Below are 27,135 nucleotides of genomic sequence, written 5' to 3'. Positions count from 1 at the left end.
CCAGGATTATTATAATAGTTTCCCTTCCATCGGACTCTGCCCTGCACATTCCATTCTTTTTCTTTTAAATGGCTTTATTGAGATACACAATAAGCTGCACGTGTTTAAAATGTGTACTTTGAGTTTTGGCCTGTATACCTATAAAACCATTATCATAATTAGGATAGTGAGCATATCTATCACCCCCAAGAATTTCTTCATGTCCTTTGGTAATTCCTCCTGCCCTCCTCTTCTGCCAGTTGCCTCCTGCTGCCTGTAAACACTAATCTGTTTTTTTTCCTACTTTAGATTAATTTAAATTCTCTAAAATTTTTTATAACTGGAATCATATAGTAGGTACTTTTTTTGTGTGTCTTCTTTTATTCATAATTAGAAATTCATTCAAATTCTATGTATTGGTAGGTCATTCCTATTTATTTATTTATTTATTGAGACAGAGTCTCGCTTTGTTGCCCAGGCTAGAGTGAGTGCCATGGCGTCAGCCTAGCTCACAGCAACCCCAAACTCCTGGGCTCAAGCAATCCTGTTGCCTCAGCCTCCCTAGTAGCTGGGACTACAGGCATGCGCCACCATGCCTGGCTTATTTTTTCTCTATAAATTAGTTGGCCAATTAATTTCTTTCTATTTATAGTAGAGAGGCGGTCTCGCTTTTGCTCAGGCTGGTTTCGAACTTCTGACTTCGAGCAATCTGCCCGCCTCGGCCTCCCAGAGTGCTAGGATTACAGGCGTGAGCCGCCATTCATTCCTTTTTATAGCTGAGTGGTCCATTGTACCATAATTTGTTTATCTGTTCACCTGTTGAACATTTGGGTTGTTTTCAGTTTGGGGACTATTACAAATAAAGGTACTGTGATTTAGTTTTGAGAGTTCCTTGTATTCCAGATACAAGTCTTTTGTCAGATAAGTGATATGCAAATATTTCCTTTCAATTTGTGGCTTGTCTTTTTAAGTTCTCTTAGCAGTGTCTTCCTGTGAGCTCCAAATTGAACTTTAATATAAGAAAAATCTTAGATTTAGAGGAGACCTGATGTTTTGTCATTATTGTCTATTTTAAAGAAATGTCCATTTTGTGTTTTGAACTGTATACAGAATCCCTTCTGACTTTACTGTCTTCTGTCTTCCTTTGTTCTGCATCTTAGACGAGGAGTTGTTTTTGGTCTCTGGAGTGCCTGTGCTTCAGTGGGCAATATTTTGGGAGCTTGCCTAGCTTCTTCTGTCCTGCAGTATGGTTATGAGGTAGGTACTTTTTCTGGCTTTTTATTTGTGTGTGTGTGTATACATACGTATGTATTGCTTTTTATAGATTGTGGCCATTTAAAGCTACCTAAAGCTGTGTCTGGGTAGGCAAGGCTTGTATTAAAGGAGGACAAACTTCTGATACATTCAAACACATAAAAAAATTATTCGTGACAAAAACACCATAAGAGAGTCTAAAGACATATAACCAATTGAAAAGAAGAATTTGCAACTCATGTGTACAGTTAAAGGGCTAATATCCCTAATATATGAAGAGCACCCACAAATTGATAAGAAAAAGTCCAATATCAGAAAGAAGGGTAAAAAATTTGAATGTATAATTCATGGAAAGGAAATAGAAATGGCTAATACACATGTGAAAAGATATCAACTCATTGCTTATTCATTCATCCAATAAATATTTTAAGTCCCTCTGTGTTCCCCCAGGAATAGGAGAATGTAGAACTGACCAAAAGAGACAAAAATCTCTTCCTTATGGAGCTTAGTTGGAGGAGAAATGCAAATTAAAGCTAAACTATTAAAAAAAGTGAAACTATACCATGACTACACTGTGTACTTACTAGACTTGTAAAAGTCTAAAAGTTTGATAACGTGTTATGTTTATAGGGACTTGAAGAAACTGGCATTGCATTTGGGAGACTAAGTGACCCCTTGAGGGGTTCAGTATGGCAGTGTCTATCAAAATTATAACTGAGCAGGAATTAATCACATAGACTGAAAATGGACAAATGATGTATTTATTATACAAGGTGCTTTATTTTAGCGTTGCTTGTAATAGAGATGGAAAACAAATGTTAACCAGTAGGGAAATAAACTGCGATACACCTGTTCAAGGGAGTGCAGTGCAGCTATGAAGTAGAATCAGGAAGTGCTCTATGTACTACTGATAGAGATTGGTGCACTGGAATGGTCTCAGAGACATGTTAAGTGAATAAAGCAAGGGTGCAAAACCGGGTGTTGAATGATGCCATTTGTTTAAAAAGTAAGAATGAAAGAGCATGCATTTATATTAGCTTGTATATTCCCAAAACAATCTCTGGACAGTCAAAATTAAATAACAACACTGGTTACATTGGGAACATTGGGAGAATTGAGGGATCGGAGGGCAAGTTTTCACTGTATATATCCTCGTACTTAATGTTGCTTGAATCATGTGAGTGTATTGCCTAGTCGAAAACCTAAATAATTAAAAATATGTTGCTCTTTTTAAAAGTATATACATTTTTATTTATTTTGAGACAGAGTCTCACTCTGTTGCCGGGGCTAGAGTGCCGTGGCGTCAGCCCAGCTCACAGCAGCCTCCAACTCCTGGACTCAAGCGATCCTCCTGCCTCAGCCTCCTGAGTAGCTGGGACTATAGGCATGTGCCACCATGCCTGGCTAATATTTTTCTCTGTACATTTTTAGTTGTTTAGCTAATTTCTTTCTATTTTTAGTAGAGATGGGGTTTTGCTCTTGCTCAGGCTGGTCTCAAACGATCCGCCCTCCTTGGCCTCCCTGAATGCTAGAATTACAGGCGTGATCCACCACGCCTGGCCAGTAGATACATTTTTAAACAGTTCGCCTGAAATTTTGGTTTATGTATGGTCAATAAGAAGTCTTTTTTTTTTTTTTTTTTTTTGAGATAGAGTCTCACTCTGTTGCCTGGGCTACAGTGAGTCCCATGGCATCAGCCCAGCTCACAGCAACCTCAAACTCCTGGGCTCAACTGATCCTTCTGCCTCAGCCTCCTGAGTAGCTGGGACTACAGGCATGCGCCACCATGCCTGGCTAATTTTTTCTATATATTTTTAGTTGGCCAATTAATTTCTTTCTATTTTTAGTAGAGATGGGGTCTTGCTCTTCCTCAGGCTGGTTTTGAACTCCTGACCTTGAGCAATCCTCACACCTCAGCCTCCCAGAGTGCTAGGATTATAGGCGTGAGCCACTGTGCCCAGCCTATTTATTTTATTTTATTTTATTTTATTTTATTTTATTTTATTTTATTTTATTTTATTTTATTTTATTTTATTTTATTTTATTTTATTTTTCTATTTTTTTTCTTTTTTTAGAAGCCAGCAGTACATTATTTATTTATTTTTGAGACAAAGTCTCACTGTGTCACCCAGGCTGGAGTGCCATAGCAGCATAGCTCACTGCAACCTCAAACTCCTGGGCTCAAAAAATTCTCCTGCCTCAGCCTCCTGAGTAGTTGGGACTACAGGTACTCACTACCAGGCCCGGCTAGTTTTTTTTATTTTTAGTAGAGACAGGGGTTTATGCCCTGGCTGATCTCAGACTCCTGAGCTCAAGCAATCCTCTTGCCTCTGCCTCCCAGAGTACTAGGATTACAGGCAGAGCCAATGTACCTAGCCTGTTTTGTATATTGTTTAATCCCCTCAAAGATATTGAAACTTTCATTTTCATTTCGATGAGAAGTCTTTGAATTTCATTTCAAAGTTATTAGTTATAATATCTTTGAGGACAGATGCTGTGTCTTTTGTGGGAGGCTGTGTGATGCAAAGAACTAGAGTTTTGGAGATATTCTTAGTTTCACAGTTGTAATAGTGCCACTTAGTATCCAGGGGACCTTAATTATCCTCTCTAAGCCTCCTAGAGTCACTGGGAAAAATTAAATGAGAAAACACGAGTAGAACACTTTGCATAGTTCCTGGCTCAGTGTAAGCACTCAGTGCTCATTTCCTTCCCATTCTCCCTGTCCTTCCCGCCCTACCCTTCACCTCCCACACATGCACCATTTGCACCATTAATGACTGTGCCAGTGATGACTATCTCCAGATGTGTAAGAACCGCCTTTCCGCCCTCTCTTCCAGTATGCCTTTCTGGTGACAGCGTCTGTGCAGTTTGCTGGTGGGATCATTATCTTCTTTGGACTCCTGGTGTCACCAGAAGAAATTGGTGAGGAGAAGCTGTCTTTTCTATTCAGAATCTCTTACTGAATGGCCAAAGGGAAATCTGAGGCCAGGAAATCAAATGTCTTTTTTACTAGGAAAACTGTGCTCCTTTTAGTGAATTTAAAGGAGAATGGTATTGCTCTTTGTGTCCTATCTACATTGAAGCCAACTCCTGGCACAGCTGCACATGTTGGAGGGAGTGGTGCCCTCCTTTTATAGATAACAGGAAAAACTTAGCATTTGCAAATTTTGTAATTGTCACTCAGGCTAGGAATTAGCATGGATGTATTTCTGGTTTCACTTCTTGAGACAGAGTTTTTTTTTTCATTCATAAAAATGATTCAGTTTGATATTTACCTATGGTTAAATGCAGAATATGTCCAAGCAAAACCACAGAAGCAAAGAGACGTACAATTCTTTTTTTTTTTTTTTTTTGAGACAGAATCTCACTCTGTTGCCCGGGCTAGAGTGCCATGGCGTCAGCCTAGCTCACAGCAACCTCAAACTCCTGGGCTCAAGCGATCCTCCTGCCTTAGCCTCCTGAGTAGCTGGGACTACAGGCATGTGCCACCATGCCTGTCTAATTTTTTCTACATATTTTTAGTTGGCCAATTAATTTTTTTCTACATTTAGTAGAGACGGGATCTCTCTCTTGCTCAGGCTGGTTTCGAACTCCTGACCTCAAGCCATCCTCCTACCTCGGCTTCCCAGAGTGCTAGGATTACAGGCATGAGCCACTGCGCCTGGCTGGAGATGTACAATTCTTGTATCTTTTGAGTATTTTTAAATAGGCTATGTGAACTTAATTGACCTTAGTTGACCTTGGTCTCTGAACCTTTGTTGCTTCTTTTGTAAAATGGAAATAATATCGACACCATAAGTAGTGATAGATGCAAAGCCCTCAGCACAATGCCAGGCACATAGGCACTCTTTAAAAGGTAGCTGTAATTGTTGTTTTAGGTCTCTCAGGTATTGAGGCAGAAGAAAATCTTGAAGAAGACTCACACAGGCCATTAATTAATGGTACTGAAAATGAAGATGACTATGAGCCTAATTATTCAATCCAAGAAGACAGTACTATTACCCAAGTCAAGGCTATAAGCTTTTCTCAGGCTTGTTGCCTTCCTGGAGTCATACCGGTAAGGACTGTTCAAATCTCCTTAACATAGCCAGTGAGATATTATAGCCCTTGATATTCACTTTGCCTGTGATAAAGCTTCTTTAAGTATTTAGATTCTCTTTGATACTTTATTTTAGGAATATATACTCAAAGGAATATTGTGTAGTGCCCCCCAGCTTATCTGATATCTAACTCAGGGGTCAGCTTACCTTTTCCATGAAGAGCCAGAGTAAATAATTTTCAGCTTAAAGAGAACTGTATAATCTCTGCCACAACTACTCGACCTTGTAGAGCAAATGAAGCCATAAGACTGTATGTGACAGATGGGCGTGGCCAGATTTGGCCCCTGAGCCCTGGTTTGATGACCCTAATCTAGTATGTGACTAAAAAGGCAAAATTGATGTTCTTAAATACATATTGTGAGGCCTGTTAAAGTATTATAGAATTACATATGGACCAAGAAGGCTTTTGAATGGTTCATTAAGTTTGCATTATTTGCATACATTCTAATCATTCCAGGGGGAAAAAAATTATTTGCCCTTTTTTAAAAGGTCTAGAACAGAGCACTCCACGGTGTTTCTTGGTAATGCATTCCAGTGTTTCCACAACCTTTGCAGTCAGGAAAACTTTCTTATGTCTAAACTGAATCCCTTCTGCTGCAGTTTTTCTGTCTTGATGTTTCGGGCGCTCTAGCACTGGAGTGGAAGCTAAGAGGCCTAGGTTATGTTTCCAGCTTACCCACTAACTTTCTGTGAGACCTGGGGTAAGTCACTCAACCCATCCTTGTGTCTCAGTTCCCCTTCCTGTGGAATAGAAATTATGCCTGTCGTCCCTGGGGTCTGTAACGTTGGTTTACTGTGTTGTGAACAAGCACCTGTTTTTGTTATTTCCCTTTTTAATGGTGCTTTATGAATGTAATCCCTCAGGTAGGTTCAAAGCTACAAGCCATCTTATGTCATACTTACCCATTCCCTTCTGCCTGTGCCTCCAAGCTAAGAACTAACATTTCAAATAGATGTATGAATTGAAGTATGAGTTAAAATGTGAGTGTAATTTTCCACAATTCTTTAACCCAAAGATGATATATAATAAAAGGGAAATGCAGGTTCCTTTAGGCTTGTTCTTATGCTAATGATTATTTTTAACTAGTTATTAAAATATTCTGCTAGAAATAGTTTAATTTTTGAGACAGAACTTAAAATTGTTGCAACTAAATATGGAAATCTTTTGCTGTTCCTTTGTGCTTCACAAGCTATTGTTCTCCGACAGGGGCAGGGATATAAAGGAAATCTAGTTAACTTAATTCTTTTGTCTTTGTAGTAGGCTGTCTGGACAAAATGCACTCCTGATTGGGATTTGGCTCTCTAGGGGGCGGCTGTTGCCTGCCAGGGAAGCTGTTTTAAAACAAGTGATACGTGGGGAATAACTGGCAGCTCCAGGGAAAAGAATATACTAGCCAGACACCCTTTGAAGTCAGCCCCTCTGTTCCTCCTCCTTTTGCCTTTGATGCTAAATGTCAGGATTTCCTGGTAATAACGTGTTGAATACTGGAGTCTCAGCCCCACCACCATCTTAAAGCAGCTGCAACTTTTTTTTCTTCAAAGGAGAGCCACAAGGATGGTGACGACCATGCTCTGTCATTTTTGACTCACCGGAGATACTGTCTTCTTTTCCACTGCATGGGGCACTATAGGGCTTTTGGAAACTCTGATGTAAAAGTAGTTTTAATGTTGATGCTTTTCTTAGACCTTGAACCTCTACTGTAGTCACCTTGCTCTCCATTGTTCACACTATTAACTTTACAGGAAGTAGAATAACCAAACAAGTTTGGCTGCTTGCAGTAAAAAGGCCATGGTGTTTCCTGGACTTATTTGTCTATGGTTAATGCTGGTTGGTGGCATGAATACCAATTATTTTTGTGTGAATAAAGAAATATGGGTATGTGCCCTGCCTTCTAGGTTCAAAACACTCGTTTGCTTCTACCAGAGAACTGATAGGAGAAGAAACTGGGGACAATTAAGAAATATCCATCTGTGTTTTTTATTTCAAAGGCCTGCTGTCCATGCCTGTCTAGAAGCTAACAGGGATGAGGAACAGGGGAGACTAGGTGAAGTCAGGCGCGTGGGAATTTGTAGAGATGATTAATTATAAAATTAGGTACCATTCATCTCAAGCTCTTTAATTTTGTTTTGCTTTCTAATGACATTAAAGATTGTGGTCATCCTGTGCTATTTGTCTCTTAATGATAGTTGGCTGTTTCTCTTATAGTATTCACTGGCCTACGCCTGCTTGAAGTTAGTCAATTACTCCTTCTTCTTCTGGTTGCCCTTTTATCTGAGTAACAACTTTAGATGGAAGGAGGCTGAAGCTGACAAACTGTCCATTTGGTACGACGTTGGGGGAATCATAGGTATGCCGGTAATGAATCTTTTTCCATAAGAAAGACTCACTAGTCATCTTGTATTGGGTTATAAAATCTGGCTTCATTTAAAGTTTTATTATTTCACAGCCATTTTTCCTAAACTGTCCTACCTAGTACACAGCCAAACTCTTAAAAAAAAAAAAAAAATAGAAGTCCATAGAAAGGAAGACTCAACCCAAGACAGGGCTGTGATTTATATAGCTCTTTTTTCTCAGTCCTTTGTTGATGGATCACTTCTTTTCTCTTGGAAAGCACATGGGAATCTCTTTAAGTGCAACTCTTTCATACTGTTTCACTGATATCCTAGCTAAATCTTCTAACAGAGATCCAAGTTAGAATGTGAATATGTTCATTTTATCTACCTCCTACCTTCACTACCACCCCCAGCCAAAGATGGGAGGAAAAATACAGTAGTTCCCTCGTATCCATTGTTTTGCTTTCCAAAGTTTCATTACTTGCAGTGCGGTACACTAAGATTTTGAGAGGGGAAGAGAGAGGGATAGAGAGAAACCATTTACATAATTTTTATTGTAGTATATTGTTATAATTTTTGATTTTGTTTATTGTTAATCTTTTACTATCTTAAGTTAATCTCTTACTATCTAAGTTAATCTCTAAGTTAATCTCTTACTATCTTAATTTATCAATTAAACTATATTGTGTGTGTACGTGTAGGAAAAACACATATATAGGGTGTTTGGTATTATGCAAGGTTTCAGGCATCCACTGGGGGTCTTGGATCGTATCCCCCATGGATAAGGGGGGACTACTGTCATACCTTAGTGTATAGATTGTCAGATCTTAGAGATAGGAAAAACAGTAGGAATTAATTTTTGTGAATGTTTTTGCAATTGCTTCATTGTAAACAACAGATTTTAGGAGTGACTTTTTGCAGTAGCCATAAATATGAACAAGGAAGTAAGAAACTTAAATAAGACAGACAAACAATATATTTTAGTGGGTATTACTCATATGTCTATGGTAAAACCTTAATATCCTTTCTATAATGTTTACATTTAGAACTGTGGTATAACTCAACTGCTCTGAGCACATGAAAGCACACAGTATATCCTTAGGTGATATATCATTATTGTATTTCAGTTTGGCTGTCCTTATTCTTATATCCAGAGCCACAGATGAGGTTGCCATTTTAGACCTGCCCATACTTCTCTGTCCTCTAAAGTTAAAATTGCCTAGGTGCCACTGCCTGATGCAGATGTATCAGATGTCCCATAGCTCTAGAACTCACAATGGTACTTATCTAAATGTGACAGTGTTGCTTGCAGGATTTATATTGCCTCTTTTTGAGCATCCTGACATATTAGTTATTACCAAACCATAATTGTTGCATTTAATTTTAGTGAATTTTTACCACAGCTTGGGTCACTGTAAAAGAGAAAAAAATGAAAATTAAAAAGTAATGAAAAAATTAGTTTATTAAAAAAGAAAAAGGAAAAAAAAAGAAAATTTTAGTGAATTTTAGTGGATGCTATTAATAGTCTGTGAAGCATGGTTCTTAAGCATCTTTTAAAATTGAAAAGCGGAAAAGTCAGGCATAGCTTCACAGCTTGTTTTCATAAGGGAGAGTGGATGGTTTTGATGATTTTTCCTATTTGTGGTAGCCTATTCCCATTGGCCTTCATAGCGATATAATAGTTCATCTTCCTAAAAGGAAATTATGGAGGGAACTTTTTGGAGAGTCAGCCATCTTTGGATAGACCAGTGTTATGATCATGCCAGTGAGACTAAAGGGTACACGGGGAGCGTGCCTGGGGTCACTGAGCTGAATTAGAAATGATTTTGATTATGATATGCTTTGTGCTCGAAGGTGGAACTTTGCAAGGCTTCATCTCTGACATATTGCAGAAGAGAGCTCCAGTTTTAGCTTTAAGTCTGCTTCTGGCAATTGGGTCCCTCATCGGGTATAGTCGTGAGTATTCCTATATAATTATGGTTTTCTCCTGATCTCTTAGGAATAGGCATTTGCCTGGAGTCAGTGATCTGCTCTGGGGAGAGCCTTGAGAATAGCTACAAGGCATGATGTGCTCCCTTTGTGTTGTCCTGTGAATGCCTGGGAAAACTGTCATCACATCGTTTTATTTGTGTCGGGAGGAAACTGGCATCTCTACTGCTTTGTTGATTTGTTTAAAAGCTTGCTTGGGAGTGTATATGCTTTGTTTGAGGGGAGGCTCCAGGGGGACAGCATTATAGCCAGTAAAACAATAAAAGGGGGACAGGTTTCAAAAGCGGAAAGATGGTAATTAGTAGGTTTGGTATACATCCCTTAAGATGCTGCTGTGACGGGAGTAGAGTTTTTCTTGAGCTTTTAGAAGTCTCATTAGCTTGAGCACCAGCAAGAAACAGACATTACAAATAAAAGTTCGAAGAGGCAGTGAAAGCGTTGTGTCTCTTTGTTGTCTCTGAGAGTGATTTGTGAGGCCACAGAGATTCAGATCTTTGTGTACTGTTCAGTGGAGGTACATGTGATCCGCTTTTCAAGTCACTGTGCATGTCTGTGTCTTCTTTGACAGGTTCTCCAGACGATAAGTCCATTAATGCACTGCTGATGACTGTTACAGGTATGACATGTGGCTCTGCTTCACTGTGCTATTCCTATAAATTCAGAGGAAAAAGGGAAGCTCTTTTCTCCATCAATTTGAATAATGTTAAAACCTTAATTATAGAGAACTCAAACGGTAAAAGGAAAGACAGCTACTTTTCCAGATTTTTTGTGTGCTGTTTTATGACCTCCTCAGTCCTGTTGTGACAGAAACAGTCTCTGTTGATAGAGGTTTTCTAAAAATTTTTATTGCTGCCCTAGCTTCTGATATTACTTCTGGAAGTGACTTAGAAAGATGCCACGTTGGAAACCAATTCACCAGCTTTCAAAACAGTATAGCCAGCCAGGTGCGGTGGCTTATGCCTGTAATCCTAGTACGCTGGGAGGCCAAGGCAGGTGGATCGCTCAAGGTCAGGAGTTCAAAACCAGCCTGAGCAAGAGCGAGACCCCATCTCAACTAAGAATAGAAAGAAATTAATTAGCCAACTAAAAATATATAGAAACAATTAGCCGGGCATGGTGGCGCTTGCCTGTAGTCCCAGCTACTTGTGAGGCTGAGGCAGAAGGATTGCTTGAACCTAGGAGTGTGAGGTTGCTGTGAGCTAGGTTGACGCCATGACATTCTAGCCCAAGCAACAGAATGAGACTCTGTCTCAAAAAACATAAAACAAAACAAAAAAAACAGTATAGCCAATTTTTCCTCCTGTGTTGGAATTGGTCAGTATTTTGTCACTTGAGCACTAGATGAAATAGTTGAGTGCAATTAGGGATTGTGTTGTAGAAAAATTACTTATTTTGGCTGGGCAAGGTGGCTCATGCCTGTAATCCTAGCACTCTGGGAGGCCGAGGTGGGCGGATTGCTCAAGGTCAGGAGTTCGAAACCAGCCTGAGCAAGAGCGAGACCCCGTCTCTACTATAAATAGAAAGAAATTAATTGGCCAACTAATATATATAGAAAAAATTAGCCGGGCATGGTGGCACATGCCTCTGTAGTCCCAGCTACTTGGGAGGCTGAGGCAGGAGTATCGCTTGAGCCCAGGATTTTTTTTTTTTTTTTTTTTTTTTTTGAGACAGAGTCTCACTTTGTTGCCCGGGCTAGAGTGAGTGCCGTGGCGTCAGCCTAGCTCACAGCAACCTCAAACTCCTGGGCTCGAGTGATCCTTCTGCCTCAGCCTCCCGGGTAGCTGGGACTACAGGCATGCGCCACCCTGCCCGGCTAATTTTTTATATATATATATCAGTTGGCCAATTAATTTCTTTCTATTTATAGTAGAGACGGGGTCTCGCTCAGGCTGGTTTTGAACTCCTGACCTTGAGCAATCCGCCCGCCTCGGCCTCCCAAGAGCTAGGATTACAGGCGTGAGCCACAGCGCCCGGCCTGAGCCCAGGATTTTGAGGTTGCTGTGAGCTAGGCTAATGCCACTCTAGCCTGGGCCACAAAGTGAGACTCTGTCTCAGAAAAAAAAACCAACAAAAAAAGAAAAATTTCTTATTTTTATGCTTTAGGTCATACTTGGAGAGCTACATGAGTTACATGGAAGTAGCTCCAGCAGTGGCCCAGATTCACACAGGCCAGCGCATGCTCAATTCTCGGGCAGCCTCACTGAGCACATAGAATCACCTGCACCACTTCAATAGCTTTTTCGTCTTTTCTGTTTTTTTCAATGTTTGGTTAAGTTGGATAATCAAATGCTCATATGATGCGACTCTACCATAATAGAATCTGTTTGATAAGTTAGTGCAATCAGTTATTAATGAATGCAAACTTCACAGGATTAGAAAGGCTGGTGTTTCACTATAGTTTTTATATCCTTGGGTTCTATAAAATATACTAAAGTGTCACATAATTTAAGAAGGGATTTCAGAAAAGTGAATGCTAACTACTTTGAAAATGATACTCTCTGAGAGAGTTCTCCCCCCCTTTTTTCATTTCTCTCCAACATATTAAGTAAAATATTGGGATAATATTTTTTTTTTTTTTTTTTTTTTTTTTGAGACAGAGTCTCGCTTTGTTGCCCAGGCTAGAGTGGGTGCCGTGGCGTCAGCCTAGCTCACAGCAACCTCACACTCCTGGGCTCGAGTGATCCTCCTGCCTCAGCCTCCCGGGTAGCTGGGACTACAGGCATGCGCCACCATGCCCGGCTAATTTTATATATACATATCAGTTGGCCAATTAATTTCTTTCTATTTATAGTAGAGACGGGGTCTCGCTCTTGCTCAGGCTGGTTTTGAACTCCTGACCTTGAGCAATCCGCCCGCCTCGGCCTCCCAAGAGCTAGGATTACAGGCGTGAGCCACAGCGCCCGGCCTGGGATAATATTTTGTCTTATCCAGTAGATTCCTGATGGCATTATGAATCATGTTTTAATAAGAACCTGTTCTGTTTATGACTTCAGGATTTTTTATTGGTGGACCCTCTAACATGATTAGCTCTGCTATTTCTGCGGACCTTGGTCGCCAAGAGCTGATCCAAGGGAGCAGTGAGGCATTGGCGACCGTCACAGGAATTGTTGATGGGACTGGGAGCATTGGAGCTGCCGTGGGTCAGGTGAGAGAACAGGAGTGGGGCAGGGATTTGAATGTTGTCTTCCTGCAAAGGTTGAAGAATTTACACCTGTCTGCTGGTCCACAGTAGGTGGCACTCTTGTGCTGTAGAATTTTGTACTAAAAGCCTGAGGGTTTTAGTCTCCCCTGAGGTCTGGCTTATGTGCCCTAATATAGAAGGGCCCTCTACATTTTTTAGTTTCTTCTTTCCATTCTTTTTTCCAGATTCTTCTTGTCTGCAAATAAGCTAAAACCTTGTAAGACAGATCCTTCTACAGCAGCCCACCAGCCCCCTTTTCCAGACTTGAACTTGGCACCCCACACATGCTTCTCATCCCCACCTGGCATTTGAACCCCCACCTTTTCACCTGTCTCTTGCCTCCCTCTACCAGACACTCATGTGTACACATGTTCTTTACATGGATCCCCACCAGACATGGCCATGGACTCTGCAACTGCCTGAGTCACTTTCTTTGGTTCCTCCATGTCCAAAAATCTGTGATTGTATTTCAAAGGGTGGTTCATAAATGTCTTGCATCAGAATCAGCTGGGATACTCATTAAAGTACAGAACACTGAGCTTACTACAGACTTGCTGAGTTAGAGCCTGGGGATCTGTATTTTCAACTAGCCTCTTGGTGATTCTTATACACTCTGATGTTTGAGATCTTCTGAGCTGCAAGTTCTTCAATGAAGTGGGAAGTGTAAAAGAGAAAAGAAAAAAATAAATAAAAAGAGAAAAGAAAAAAAAGATCTGCTGAGCTAAGATTGGCCTGTGCTATACCTAGTCACAGCTATTCAAATTGACCTTTTTTGCATAATTTCAGGCCTTCTCTCAGAAAGGTATCTCTTGTCTGGGACAGTCATGGGTCATACCTTTTCTATGGTATACCACCACTCCAAGTCATGGAGTGCTGATTTTGCAAAACTATGGATTTCGGAATCATCTGCATGGATAAAACATGAAGTGGATGAGTTATTTAATGGGGAAAAAGAATGGAGCAGAACTTTCAGGGAATGCCCATTGGGTCAGAGAAACAGGAAGTCAGCAGTGTAACATGTAGACAAGGAAATAGCATTTGAGAAGGTGTTAGTAAGGTGACAGATATAGAGGTCAGGAGAAGGAGAACTGAAGGATGAAGGGCTCTTAGTTTTGACATTGAGAAGATCAGCAGTGGCCTTAAAGATTGCTGTTTTGCTTGCTTAGTGGGGGTAGATCGCTGATGTCTGATTGCCAGTGGCTAATGAGAGAGCAAGTACTGAGGTAAAGTAAACTATCCTAAAACTTTAGCAACGAGGCCATGTTGTATATATTCATTCGTTAATGTCTGTCTCTCCCACTATAATGTAAGCTTCATGAGAGTAGCATTTTCTTGTGTGTTCTGCTGTGGCCCTGGTACCTAGGACAGTGCCTGACACACAGTAGACATTAAAATGTTTGTTGAATGATTGTAGAATGAATAATTGATATGCTTAGCATATTTGTTTATAAGACTAAAGGACAAAAATTAAAAAAAAATACTTAGCAGAGGTAGGTGAAGTCTGCTAACCTGATCATGCTCTTGACTACGAATCAAAAAATGCTCTTGACCACCGGTTCAGGCATCTTCATATATAGTGTACTGTAAAGGGTAATTATTGGGCATGCTTTTCTGACATTGTGGGATTTTAAGTTATCCTTCCTCATGAACGTTTTCTTCATTAACTAAATGGGCGGATTCTAATGAGCATTTCAGGGAGTTTGCTTTTATTTAGAATGTTTCCCCTGCCAGTGTTCAGACCTTTGCCTGTGAACTTGGGTCAACATTAGACTGACCTTCACGGTTGGGGAAGCATATCTACAGTAAATCATTGTTAGCTTTACTCATTCTGCTTCCATGTTGATTTCTAAATGATTTCCCATTGCCTAAGGGGTGAAATCTCAAACTCTGCGACTTAATATTAAAACTCTATTAGCCTAGTCCTCAGCCACTTGCCTTACACTGAATAACTTTGTTGTCCCCACCTTACCATGACTTCCCAAGAAAAGAATTGTTTTTCCTTCTGGTTGCCACTGCCATGCATACCTCTAGCAAAGCACTTATCATGGTATGTCACCTTTACATGTTTATCTCTTGTCCTCTGGACTCTGTATTCCTTGAGAACAGACCGCTATTTCCTTCATCTTTGTGTTCCCAATGCTTAGTGCATTTTTGACACACACATGGGGCTCTGTAAGTTGAAATTGCAGTATCTACCCAAGAGAAATAAGAACAAATGTCCGGCCGGACGCGGTGGCGCGCGCCTGTAGTCCCAGCTACTCGGGAGGCTGAGATGGGAGGATCGCTTGAGCCCAGGAGTTCTGGGCTGTAGTGCACTATGCCGATCGGGTGTCCGCACTAAGTTCAGCATCAATATGGTGACCTCCCGGGAGCGGGGGACCACCAGGTTGCCTAAGGAGGGGTGAACCGGCCCAGGTCGGAAACGGAGCAGGTCAAAACTCCCGTGCTGATCAGTAGTGGGATCGCGCCTGTGAATAGCCACTGCACTCCAGCCTGGGCAACATAGCGAGACCCCGTCTCTAAAAAAAATAAAAACAAAAAAAAAAAAAAAAAGAAAAAAAAGAACAAATGTCCAAATTAAAACTTGTATGTGGGCCAGGCGTGGTGGTTCACACCTATAATCCTAGCACTCTGGGAGGCCCAGTCAGGAGGATTACTCAAAGTCAGGAGTTCGAGACCAGCCTGAGCAAGAGTGAGACCCCCATCTCTACTAAAAATAGAAAGAAATTATCTGGACAACTGAAAATATATAGGAAAAATTAGCCAGGCATAGTGGTGTGTGCCTGTAGTCCCAGCTACTCGGGAGGCTGAGGCTGGAGGATCACTTGAACTCAGGAGTTTGAGGTTGCTGTGAACTAGGCTGATGCCATGGGATTCTAGCCCAGGCAACAAAGTGAGACTGTCTCAAAAAAACAAAAAAAAAAACACACAAAAAAACTTGTATTTGGCTGGATGCAATGGTTCATGCCTGTAATCCTGGCAAGTTGAGAAGCCAAGGTGGGAGGATCGCTTGAGGCCAAGATTTCAAGACCAGCCTGGGCAACATGGTGAGACCCTGTCTCTACAAAAAATAGGAAAATTAGCTGAGCACAGTGGTATGTGCCTGTAGACCCAGCTACTCAGGAGGCTGAGGCAGGAGGATCGCTTGAACCCGGGAATTCGAGGCTGCAGTTAGCTATGATCATGGCACTGTACTCTAACCTGGGTGATAGAGCAAAACCCTGTAGTCAGAAAAAGCAAACAACAAAAAACAAACTTGTATGTAAAAGTTCACAGCTGCATCATTCACAATTGCTGTAAAAGGAGAAACAACCCAAATGCCCATCAACTGATAAATGGATAAACAAAATGTGGTATAGCCAGGCAATGAATATTATTCAACAATTAAAAAGGAATGAAGGATTGATATTTTAATTTTAATGTAGAATTACCATATGACCCAGCAATTCCACTCCTAGGTGTATCCTCAAAAGATTGAAAACAAGGACTCAGACTTTGTTTTTGTTTGTTTGTTTGTTTGAGACAGAGTCTCGCTTGTTGCCCAGGCTAGAGTGAGTGCCATGGCGCCAGCCTAGCTCACAGCAACCTCAAACTCCTGGGCTCAAGCAATCCTTCTGCCTCAGCCTCCCGAGTAGCTGGGACTACAGGCATGTGCCACCATGCCCGGCTGATTTTATGTATATATATTAGTTGGCCAATTAATTTCTTTCTATTTATAGTAGAGACAGGGTCTTGCTCTTGCTCAGGCTGGTTTCGAACTCCTGACCTCGAGCAATCCGCCTGCCTCAGCCTCCCAGAGTGCTAGGATTACAGGCATGAGCCACAGCACCCAACTTGTTTGTTTTGAGACAGAGTCTTGCTTTGTTACCTAGGCTAGAGTAAGTGCCGTGGTGTCAGCCTAGCTCACAGCAACCTCAAACTCCTGGGCTCAAACAATCCTTCTTCCTCAGCCTCCCGAGTAGCTGGGACTACAGGCATGCGCCACCATGCTCGGCTAATTTTTTCTGTATATATTAGTTAGCCAATTAATTTCTTTCTATTTATAGTAGAGACGGGGTCTTGCTCTTGCTCAGGCTGGTTTCGAACTCCTGACCTTGAGCATTCTGCCCGTCTCAGTCTCCCAGAGGGCTAGGATTATAGGCGTGAGCCACCATGCCCGGCCAGGACTCGGACTTTGTATGCCAATGTTTATTGTAGCATTAGTCATAGTGACCAAAAGGTGGAAACAACTCCATTGTCCATCAACAGATGAATGGATAAACAAAGTGTGGTATAAAATTCAGCATAAAAAGGAATGAAGTTCCAGTGCATTCTACAACATGTGTGAACCTTAAAAATATTATGCTAGTGAAACAAGCCAGACACACAAGGACAACTGTTGTGATTCTATTTACATGCAATATCTAGAATAGGCACATTCATAGGGAGAGAAAGTAGATAAGAGATCACCAGGGGTTGGAGAGAAGGAGTGATGGGGAGTTAATTGCTTGATAGGTACAGAGTTTTTATTTGGGTGATGAAAAATTTGGAGTCCGTGTTGATGGTTATACAACATTGTGAACTGATACCACTGAATTGTACACTTAAAAATGGTTTAAATGACAATTTTTTTTTGGAGACAGAGTCTCTATTGCCAGGGTTATAGAGTGCTGTGGTGTCAGCCTAGCTCACAGCAACCTCACACTCCTGGGCTCAAGTGATCCTCCTGCCTCAGCCTTCAGAGCAGCTGAGACTACAAGTGCACGCCACCATGCCTGACTAATTTTTTCTATTTTTTTCAGTAGAGATGGGGTCTCACTGTTACTCAGGCTGGTAAAATGGTAAATTTTATGTCAGATATATTTTACCATAATAGAAAAAAGGAAAATGGGTTATATGCTTTTAGAACTATTTCAGTAATTGAAAGTAAGTAAAAAAATTTGCTGTAGAATGCTAAGGTAGTATAGCAATTCTACGAGCACATAGCATAATTGAAAAAATGAGTGGCATACAAAAGATAGTTTTTTGAAGTATCAATCATAGTACCTTTCAGTGGAAGAAAGAATGATTAAACGTAAGAGGCCCACAGATGTTAATTTTCCTCTCTAAATAGCAAAGTGAATAGAAAGAAACCTTATGAGCAGGACGGTGGCCATGGAAGTCAGAATCCACTAAGTGGAATGTGTAACAGCTCACCTGCCCAAGAAAAAAAAAAGGAAAAAGGCAAAAAAAACAAAACAAAAAAAACCTTCTGAATGTATAGCATTTTTTGTATTTGGATTCTGCAACCTTACAAAATAAGGCTGTTAATAAAGCTGAAATGGGAACATGTATGTTGAAGAGCTTTGTAATCTACAAAACATGGTCTAAACCCTAACTCCCTTTTTATTCTCTAAAATAGCCAGGCTTAATCTACTTTTTGGCTTCTTTATTTTATTAACTTATAAAGAATTATATTGTAATTTCTTTTTCTCCCTTTTAGTATTTAGTGTCTTTGATCCAGGACAAGCTAGGATGGATGTGGGTTTTCTATTTTTTTATTCTCATGGTAAGTGTGTGTGTGTGTGTGTTTGTAACTAGTCTTTTTTTCCTATTAATTTAGTTCAAAGCCTTTACTTAAGTCACTTCTTGAAACCAGCAGAATTGCTGATTGCTTTTAAAGACCCTTTTGTGAAAAGTAACATTTTATTAGTCTAAAAGACAGGTTCTTTTTTTCAAGAAGAAAAAAGGGCCCTCGGTTTGCCCTTGGCCTGAGTTTAATGAGTAATTGCCATTTATAATTCCAGAAGAACAACAAGAGATTTATTTAAAGCATTGCCAACCATTAATCAGTATACTCTTCCAGGCTCACTATCTGTTACATATAGTTTGGGAATTCTGAAGGAAATTACAATGTGTGCCAAGCACCACAGGGTTAAAACAGAAACATTGTAGAGTTAAGAAAGAAGGACTGTTAACACTATCATGTGTGCAGGTTCTAAAGTGGTGATAGCTTCTTGAGGAAATATTTATCATGCCTTAGACACTGGCTGGGATTCTGTATTTTCTGGGGAATAGCCAGTATAGAAGGTGGCCTTGTGCTTTTCAAATGTTGCTGTCTGTTAAATAATCATATTATTGATGTGACAGTGCTCAAGATGTGTTGAGACTCTCTACTTGAAAGAGTCTGGCGATGGCCTTGTCCACCAGGAATGTGGACTGTTCTTAAATCCATGCTATCGTCACTGGAGGCAGCCTCAGTTACTCTGAGTCCAGACAGCTGTCCTCTTGCTTTGTCCAAGGAGCCCTGGGATGGTCTAACTCCAGGAATTCCCTGGAGCTTTCTTCTGATTGCCATCTAGCGTCCAAAGACTGGGCTATGTAACTCTTATTTGCATTCCTGACATCCATGCTAAGTAGAAGGAAATATCTTCTGATGAACCTGCTGGTGTGACTACACTAGGAAAGACAACCAGATTGATTATAAGAACCACTGTATTTAATCTGAGCTCCAACATCAGTTTTTTGCTCTTCTTGTGGCAAATTATTTGTGTACTTTGTTCTTTTTTTGACAACTTTAATGTGACATTAAGTATTTTGTAATATTAACTATAATTTTCAAAATTAGTTTCTAATTGAAGAATAAAAGTTATCTTTGTATGAAGTCAAGATGAATATAATTGTCCAAATCCATTATTATGTTCAAAACCTGGTACTCTAGAAAAAGTAATTAAATTGTCGCTGTGTATTTAATACTTTTTTCTCTTCACAGACAAGTTGTACAATTTTATTTATCTCACCATTAATAGTGAGGGAAATACTCTATCTTGTGCGAAGGAGACAAGCTCACATATTGAGTGAGTGACTGGTTGGTGCCCACAAGACAAAAAGAACAATGGAAGACACATCAGGACTATTAGGGCTTTTAATTCACTCTATTTTGGGGTTGAGAGCTCAACATAACCTCAGGTTGTCAGACCTCTTTCAACACTGCCAGCCACCCAAGATGCTGACCGGTACTGAAGGCTGGGCTATTTTTCTACACTACAGGAATTATTGTTGCTGATTTTTATTGTTTCATGAATGTACTGAATGGCCTTTGTTTGGCCTATTGAGATATATCCCTTTAACCTTAAATGTCGTATTGGACTTGGAGCCTTGTTCTGCAGCCTCGAAAGTTGAGTAAACAGAAGGCAGAGCCTTGTATGGTTTGTAATGACAATGTGTTCCACGAATAGAAAGGATCGTTGGATTTTGCTTCGGTAATGTGTTTGCAGAGAGTGGCTCATCTTTGAAGCATCAAACCCTGATAAACTGCTCAAGCTGGATCAAGCTGTAAGCCTGCCTTGGACAAAGAATCTCTCTGTTAACTCTGGTGGGAAAGTTCACACTACATGCCTGTTGGCTCAGTCACTCTATCTGATCTAAAAGTCATTCAGCTCGAGAAACAGAAATATCTTCAAATTATTGTCAACTTGTTTTCCTCTGTCTTCCTTCAAGATTAACTTTGACTCCTGGAAGTGTTTAGTCTTCCATTCAAGGACCATAAGGTACACCAGTTATCTTGAACATTCCATTGTGTAACTCTCAACTGAAGCAGTCCACCCAGATTTGTTGTCCAGGAACTTTAGGATCCTCTAGGAAGCTAATCTGCTTAGTCCTGTTTTTAGAGGATTGATCTGTTACAACCAGGTTCCTGGAGTTACCTCAGTAGGAGACTAGAATTAGAGAAAAGGGAAAGACCTTTTATCCTAATGTTAAGTATAAATGATCCTTGAATTATGATGGGGTTACATCCTGATAAACCCATCATAAGGTGAAAATATCACAAGTTGAAAATGCATATAATACACTTGACCTACCGGACATCATGGCTTTGCCTGGCCTACCTTAAATGTGCTCACAACACTTACATTAGCCTATAGTTGGGCAAAATCATCTAACACAAACCCTATATTATAATAAACTGTTGAATATGTCATGTAATATATTGAATACTGTATATTATGTCAAAATTGCAACAGTTTTACACCATTTAAAGTCAAACAGTTGGAAGTCAGGGACTGTTTGCACATGAGATTGAATCCGTAGATTACTAGGGCCTGAGGGGTGTCTGTTCTTTAGAAGATTGTGGAGTATATGTCTTCAAGGCTATGAATTCTATACTAATTATCAATATTTTAAGATCACTCTGTATATATATTTTAAATTAAGTGAACTAGGAGGAAAGTGCAATTTTGAGGAGTACCTAATTTGCCTTGGATTAGGGAATATTTTTCAACCTTTTGCTTTATACTCTGAGATGTGGTGTGTTTATGAACTTGTTATTTAATCACGCAGATTTCCAATCAGTGTATTGCTCATTTACTGACAAAAAGGGAAAATGTGAAACACAGGAAGGGAAAATAAACTGACTTTTATAATAAATCTCTGTCCATTTGGTTATTTAAATCTATGCTGTGAGCTTTGAGGTTGAGGATGTGATCAGTGCCTTTAGGTTTCCTGGCACCCTATTACTGAGTCCCCCCTGGGCGAGCTGGCACTGATCCCACTGTACTGCTGGGTCACACAGCATCTCCACCTGAGATGCTGGGATGGCTCCGTTTCTGTTCTGTGAAAACTAGCCCTTTTTATTTGTGGAAGACAGTGCTCAGTTTGGGTGAATTGCTTAGTTGTAATTTAAGACCTATCTATGGATGAACCTCATTTTATCATCAAACCTTGTGCTGACATCTGGTTCAGAGAGTTTCCTGTTGCTCACACTGTCAATATGGTTGCATGTTTGTGTCCTGACACCAGCCAGTGTTGTGTACCCCATATAACCTTAGGTGGGTGAGTATTCCCCTGACCTCTCTATGGCCCTCAAGGTATACCTGAAATGAAATATTATTATATATAAATATTATATTAATATAAATAAGTACTTAGCACTGGACAAAATGATATATTGCCCTATGGATGAATTTCCTTATTGTTGTAGTTCTGTCAATCTATGTGGGAATTAACTTTTTTTTTTTTTTTTGAGACAAGAGTCTCGCTCTGTTGCCCAGGCTAGAGTGAGTGCCGTGGCGTCAGCCTAGCTCACAGCAACCTCAAACTCCTGGGCTCAAGCAATCCTTCTGGCTCAGCCTCCTGAGTAGCTGGGACTTCAAGCATGCACTACCATGCCCGGCTAATTTTTTCTATATATATTTTTAGTTGGCCAATTCATTTCTTTCTATTTTTAGTAGAGACGGTGTCTCACTCTTGCTCAGGCTGGTTTTGAACTCCTGACCTTGAGCGATCCTCCCACCTCGACCTCCCAGAGAGCTAAGATTACAGGCGTGAGCCACTGCACCAGGCCATAGGAATTAACTTTAACAAACATCTGAGAGTTCACTTTCTTATTAATTTTTTTCCCTTGGAGAAAAGGTCATAATGAAAGCTAATTTGAAAATGCGTCCTCCCTGACAGCTGGATTGCTGATGTTTGATAGGTTGAAATAAAATGCTATGGCCTGTCTTATCTTCAGAAGGTGTTTTCTTTTCTCCTTCCTTATAGTTTCGAAGGAGGAAATGTCTCTCCCTCCTCCTGGGTATTCTGTCTTTTTCCTGCTTCCTGCTGGAGCATAGTGCCCTCTGAGTCTCCTGCTGTGCTCGGGGGTGGAGAGAACATGCTCTCAGCCTTTGCTCCTTCCCTTCCCCTTAAAACTTCCAGAAGCCCTCCTGCCTCCCAGATCAGTAACTGATAAAGCCTTTCTTATCCTTCCTAGTTCTGACTAATGTCCTATTTTTCTTTTCACAGCCAAACCTCTTTGAGTTAATGGACAGTATCTGCTGCCTTCCTGGCTATCCTATTAACTTCTTTCTCATCTAGGTAACAAATTATCTGTTTGCCCAGGACAGTCCTGATTTGTGTCTGTCATTTTGCATTAGTTATCAATGGCACCTCCTTTGGCTCTCCAAATGCCCTGGTTTGGACACCTTAACCTCTGAAGTCTTATCCCCCTATAGAAAGCAGGCATCTGAATGTCATTGAATTTGGAGATTTTTTTCCCCCCTTATTTCTTATCTTTCTCTCATACTTGATGCTGGTAACCACTTCTTTCCCAAGACTTTTTTTCCCCCTTTGGCTTCTATGGCATTTGAATGTATTGGATCTCTTACCTCCCAGCCCCACACAGACCGCTCTGCCAATTGCTGCATTCATAGTTTTCAAGTTTTCTAGGGAATCTTCTGAGAATCTGAAAGCCACTTATCTTCTCCCCGGACAAAAATGCACATATGAATAAATATTCCGAGTTTTCATATTGCGTCTTCATGGGCCAAACCTTGAAGCCCATTGTTGGACCCCAAAGTTAGAAGCCTTGGTTAAGAGAATCAAGTGCCTGGCACTGAGGTTCTCCACAGTCCAGCTCCAGTTGAATTCTTTCCTGACTCTCCCATTTCCTTCATACTTGAAGCTCCTGCAGACTCAGATGGGTCGCTCGCTGCTCACTACAAATGGCAGTGCATATTCTTACTTTTGTGTCTTCTTGCCTCTCTGTAATGCCCATTTTATACTCTCAGCTTTCTGAATGTTAATTTTCCTTTAAGTCTTCGCCAAGCACCATCTAATTTGAGAAACCTTTCCCAGCCAGCCCTGCTAGCTCTCTGCCTTCTCCCTCTCCTTGGTAGTAATGTTTTACTTACTTGCTGCTTCGCTGTTTCTGCCTTACCTATTTTTATATCTAACATCTAACCCCCCAAGGAAATTGTTGCTCTTTTTCTTCAGTGCCTGGTTCCTTGCATGGTTGGTGCTGAATAAATGTGAATCATGTCTGAAATTGTGGAAGGAAGGTGAGAGAGTGGGCTGTGGGCAAAGCAGGCTGTGGCTTCCTGGCCCTGCACGTTGCCCTTCCACGTGCTATAATATACATGACACTGTCCGCCTGCAGTCAGTGGCCACAGACTGTCAGGGCCACCCAGGTTCCCAGGCTGTGTGGCTTCAGAGTGCGTTTTCTCCTCCTCTGGCTCCGCAGCAGCCATCAGCTCTCCCCAAGATCTCAGCAACTGCGAACAGTGAGCTGCTTCACTCGCATGATTTCTGTGGTGTTCAAGCTGCTGTCTCCACTCCTGCATGTTTCGCGCGGACCGCCTTCTTTCCACAGCTGTTCAGATCCTCTTCATTCATTTCAGTCCCCCTTGGTACCCCACCTCCATGAAGCTTTTCTTGATTACCCTGTTAGTATAATGCTCTTTTCCTTCTGGAAACTTCTAGAGCCTTTATCCTTCAGACCACAGTCTTCCCCGGGTACACTGGTTTTACTGCCTTATTTTATTCTCGGGTTGTTTCTGGTTAAGTTGTCATTTCCTCAATTAAATCATGAGAGTCACAAGAGTCAGCGCCATGTCCAAGTTCACAGCAGCCATTTAATCACATCGCCTCTTTTGTGCTCGTGGAGTCAGTGTCATCCTTTTGCTTTTCCTTGTTGCCCTGATCCTTTCTGGTGACATAAAGTTTGTTTAACATATATCTAGAATAAATTAGATTAAATATAAAATACATGTATGTGACCATATATAATGCAAATCACTTAAAGGGTTTTATATATGTGTATGTTATATGTAACGTTGTTACTATATGGTATTTTAGAAGCAAGAACATGCATGTTACGTGGATATGTAACAACATATAGTTACATATAACATAGTTACATATATTTTTATGTATATAGTTAAAACAAGTCTCATACTTGAAAAGTATGTACCTGGATGCCCCGTGGTGTGGCCTTTCAATCATTAGTAATATGGTTCTTCATATGTGTATCAATCTTTCAAAACCGCTGTCCCATTATTGCCCACTCTTATTCCTTCCAGATTCTGTGAGGGCATCATGTGGTTCTGTAGTTTCCACGTGAGAACCGAGACTCAGAGGAGTTAAGTGGTTTACCCCAGGATCACGTCATCTGAATGACAGAACTAGGTCTAAATTAAAACCCAGTTCTTTTGACTTAACTTGAGTGTGTTTTTCCGTTCTGCCACGTGGCCTCCCTTTTAACTGACTCTTACCCTAGGCTTACTTCCAAGAAATAAATTGTGCAGCCGCTCTTATCTTTCTCAAAGGCTGGAGTCTCAGAACTGTCAGATGCTAGGAGGCTTTAAGGGGAAGCCACCTGCAGCCCAGCTCCTGCTGCAGGCTCGGGCCCTACAGAGACCTGGGTCACCCCAGCTGGCTGGCCTTGCCCCGGTCTTAACCTCTCTCTAAGTGGCCTTCTGCACTAGGTTTGCCTTTTTAAAAAAAGCACCTCTTCACTCTTTTTCCTGATCTTTTTATGTGAGTCTAAGGAGAATGCCTCCCCCAATAGACTCTTGTGTTGTAATCTCTCCTCTCATTCTGTGTCCCCGGACAGTCAGGGGATGTGTGGTCATTTCGTGTGTCCAGCTGACCCAGGCGTGACCCGCTGCTTCTGCCAGAGTCCCTGCTCAGGTACCCTTGTTCCTAATGAATGTCTGACTAACTATGAATGAGGTTCTTGCTTCTAAAATGCCCTTAGCTTTTTACTGCTTGCTTTTGCTCTCCGATGAAGGAAATAATTATTTTTTCTTTCTTTTCAGAAATTAGATAAAAAGTAGCAAAAACATTTGAAACTTTTCGGTCTCCTTTATCACTGTGGCTCAGGAAGTTGTCATCTCAGGACTTCATCATCAGAGAAATGTAGATAAAAGGGGCCACCCTGTTTGATAGGAATGTTGTTACAGATTTAATGGGATAATTGTTTTTAGGTAGAACCTTTCATCTGAGGACTTCAAAGACCTTTACCTTGTTTCATAGTTATTATCACACCCTAGAGAGGGACATCGGGATACCATAGTCACAGAGTTTTTTTGTGTGTGCGCATTTGTTTGTTTGTTTAGCATTTTGTTTTTCTAGACTTACCATAGAAAGTTTCAGGAACTTAACAGCATTGTAGTTGATTTCCATTAAAAGATAGTACCTAACAAATAGCGTACATAACTTGCCTCTGTTTCATAGAAGATGTTAATGGGGCTGTAAACTAGAGAAAGAACAACCTCTCTGGAGCCAGGAGGGCAGGGGCAATGAGGAAAGGGCGGCCGCAGAGGGACCTGCAGTGCCAGGTTCCATCCTGTTGGGCTCCATCCATGAACAACCTCCTGGCCAGCATATCAGTGGCGCATAATCCTCAGATTTGTCACTTAACAGATCTTTTCAGATACAAGTCTGGGTCCTGCCTGAGGGAAAGATCCCTAATTAAGTTAAAACAAGACCACCCCCACCCCTAGCCTCTGCAATCAATTATAGGTCTTTGAAACAGCCTCTGGATAAAGGGATGGGATCTGTGGTTAAGAAAAGAGCCTTTCAGGCCAGGCGAGGTGGCTCACGCCTATAATCCTAGCACTCTGGGAGGCCGAGAGGCGAGAGGAGACCCTGCCTCTACTATAAATAGAAAGAAATTAATTGGCCAACTAATATGTGTTGAAAAAATTAGCTGGGCATGGTGGCACATGCCTGTAGTCCCAGCTACTCAGGAGGCTGAGGCAGCAGGATTGCTTGAGCCCAGGAGTTTGAGGTTGCTGTGAGCTAGGCTGACGCCACGGCACTTACTATAGCCTGGGCAACAAGTGAGACTCTGTCTCAAAAAAAAACCTTTCAGAGAGAAGGCCAGCAGGGTGGCCCATGGGGACAACCAGTGCTGTCGTCTTTCCGCATGTGTCTGGTCTGCAGCTGCAGATGGAGTTGTGTCACTTTCTACTATTTAATGCTGCGGGATTGTGGCGTTTCCAATGTATAAAGGAGATTTTTATGTCATCGGTTCTGTTTTCCTCCTTCTTTGCCCTCGAAAGACAGTTCTTGCACTGTCCTTGCCCTTTCCCTGCACAGGCCGTTCAGACCTCTTGGCTCAGCAGGGGGAGACAGAGTTCCAAAGACAGCGCTGCTGCACTTGTCCCCACGGAGAGTGCCACCTCCTCTTCATTTCGCTATTTGTGTCCATTTGTTTTGAAGCCCTCCTGGTTATTTATTCTCTCCTCCTCCTCCTCTCTCAGTCCTCAGTTCCCTCCCCAGCTGCCTGTTATGGGCCGAGAACCCCCAGCCTGCTGTTCTGAAGGATCGAGATCATCTGGAGGTTGTCCACCTGGAGCCTGGGGCTCAGCCTGGGCTGCCCTCCCTGAGGAACCGACGCCTTCGCTTCACTCTAATCCCATTCCTCTGAATTAGCTTCTCCCCACCCTTTTCTTCAGTCTTATGTCTCCAGGCCTCTAAATTGAAGCAGTGAGGGAAAAGGGAGACCCTCAGTGATCACCCCAATCCTTGCAGCTGCCATCCTCCTGCTTCGAATAGTGAACAAATTCTTCACGTGGA

The 27,135-nt window shown here is 41.3% G+C and overlaps 1 protein-coding gene across 3 annotated transcripts in view; it reads left to right on the top strand.

The window, feature by feature from the left end:
• SLC37A3 (solute carrier family 37 member 3) overlaps positions 1-21,222 on the top strand; it is a 60,525-nt gene extending 39,303 nt beyond the window's left edge. Inside the window, exons 7-15 of one of the 3 annotated variants that reach the window (XM_012768000.3) lie at positions 1,140-1,236; positions 4,071-4,155; positions 5,112-5,290; positions 7,540-7,681; positions 9,522-9,623; positions 10,225-10,272; positions 12,650-12,801; positions 18,299-18,364; positions 19,568-21,222. In XM_012768000.3, coding sequence (XP_012623454.1) covers positions 1,140-1,236; positions 4,071-4,155; positions 5,112-5,290; positions 7,540-7,681; positions 9,522-9,623; positions 10,225-10,272; positions 12,650-12,801; positions 18,299-18,364; positions 19,568-19,660 — 964 coding nt within the window. In that variant the 3' untranslated portion in view covers positions 19,661-21,222. Of the gene's footprint in view, positions 1-1,139; positions 1,237-4,070; positions 4,156-5,111; positions 5,291-5,933; positions 7,682-9,521; positions 9,624-10,224; positions 10,273-12,649; positions 12,802-18,298; positions 18,365-19,567 lie in introns of those variants that run through there. The other 2 variants (XM_076006658.1, XM_076006657.1) reach the window with 2 other exon arrangements.
• The last annotated feature ends 5,913 nt before the right edge of the window (positions 21,223-27,135 follow it).

The sequence above is a fragment of the Microcebus murinus genome, chromosome 9 (genome assembly GCF_040939455.1).
Source record: "Microcebus murinus isolate Inina chromosome 9, M.murinus_Inina_mat1.0, whole genome shotgun sequence".
Lineage (NCBI taxonomy): Eukaryota > Metazoa > Chordata > Mammalia > Primates > Cheirogaleidae > Microcebus > Microcebus murinus.
The sequence above is the reverse complement of the archived record's forward strand: the minus strand, read 5'-3'. Positions and strand labels throughout refer to the sequence as shown.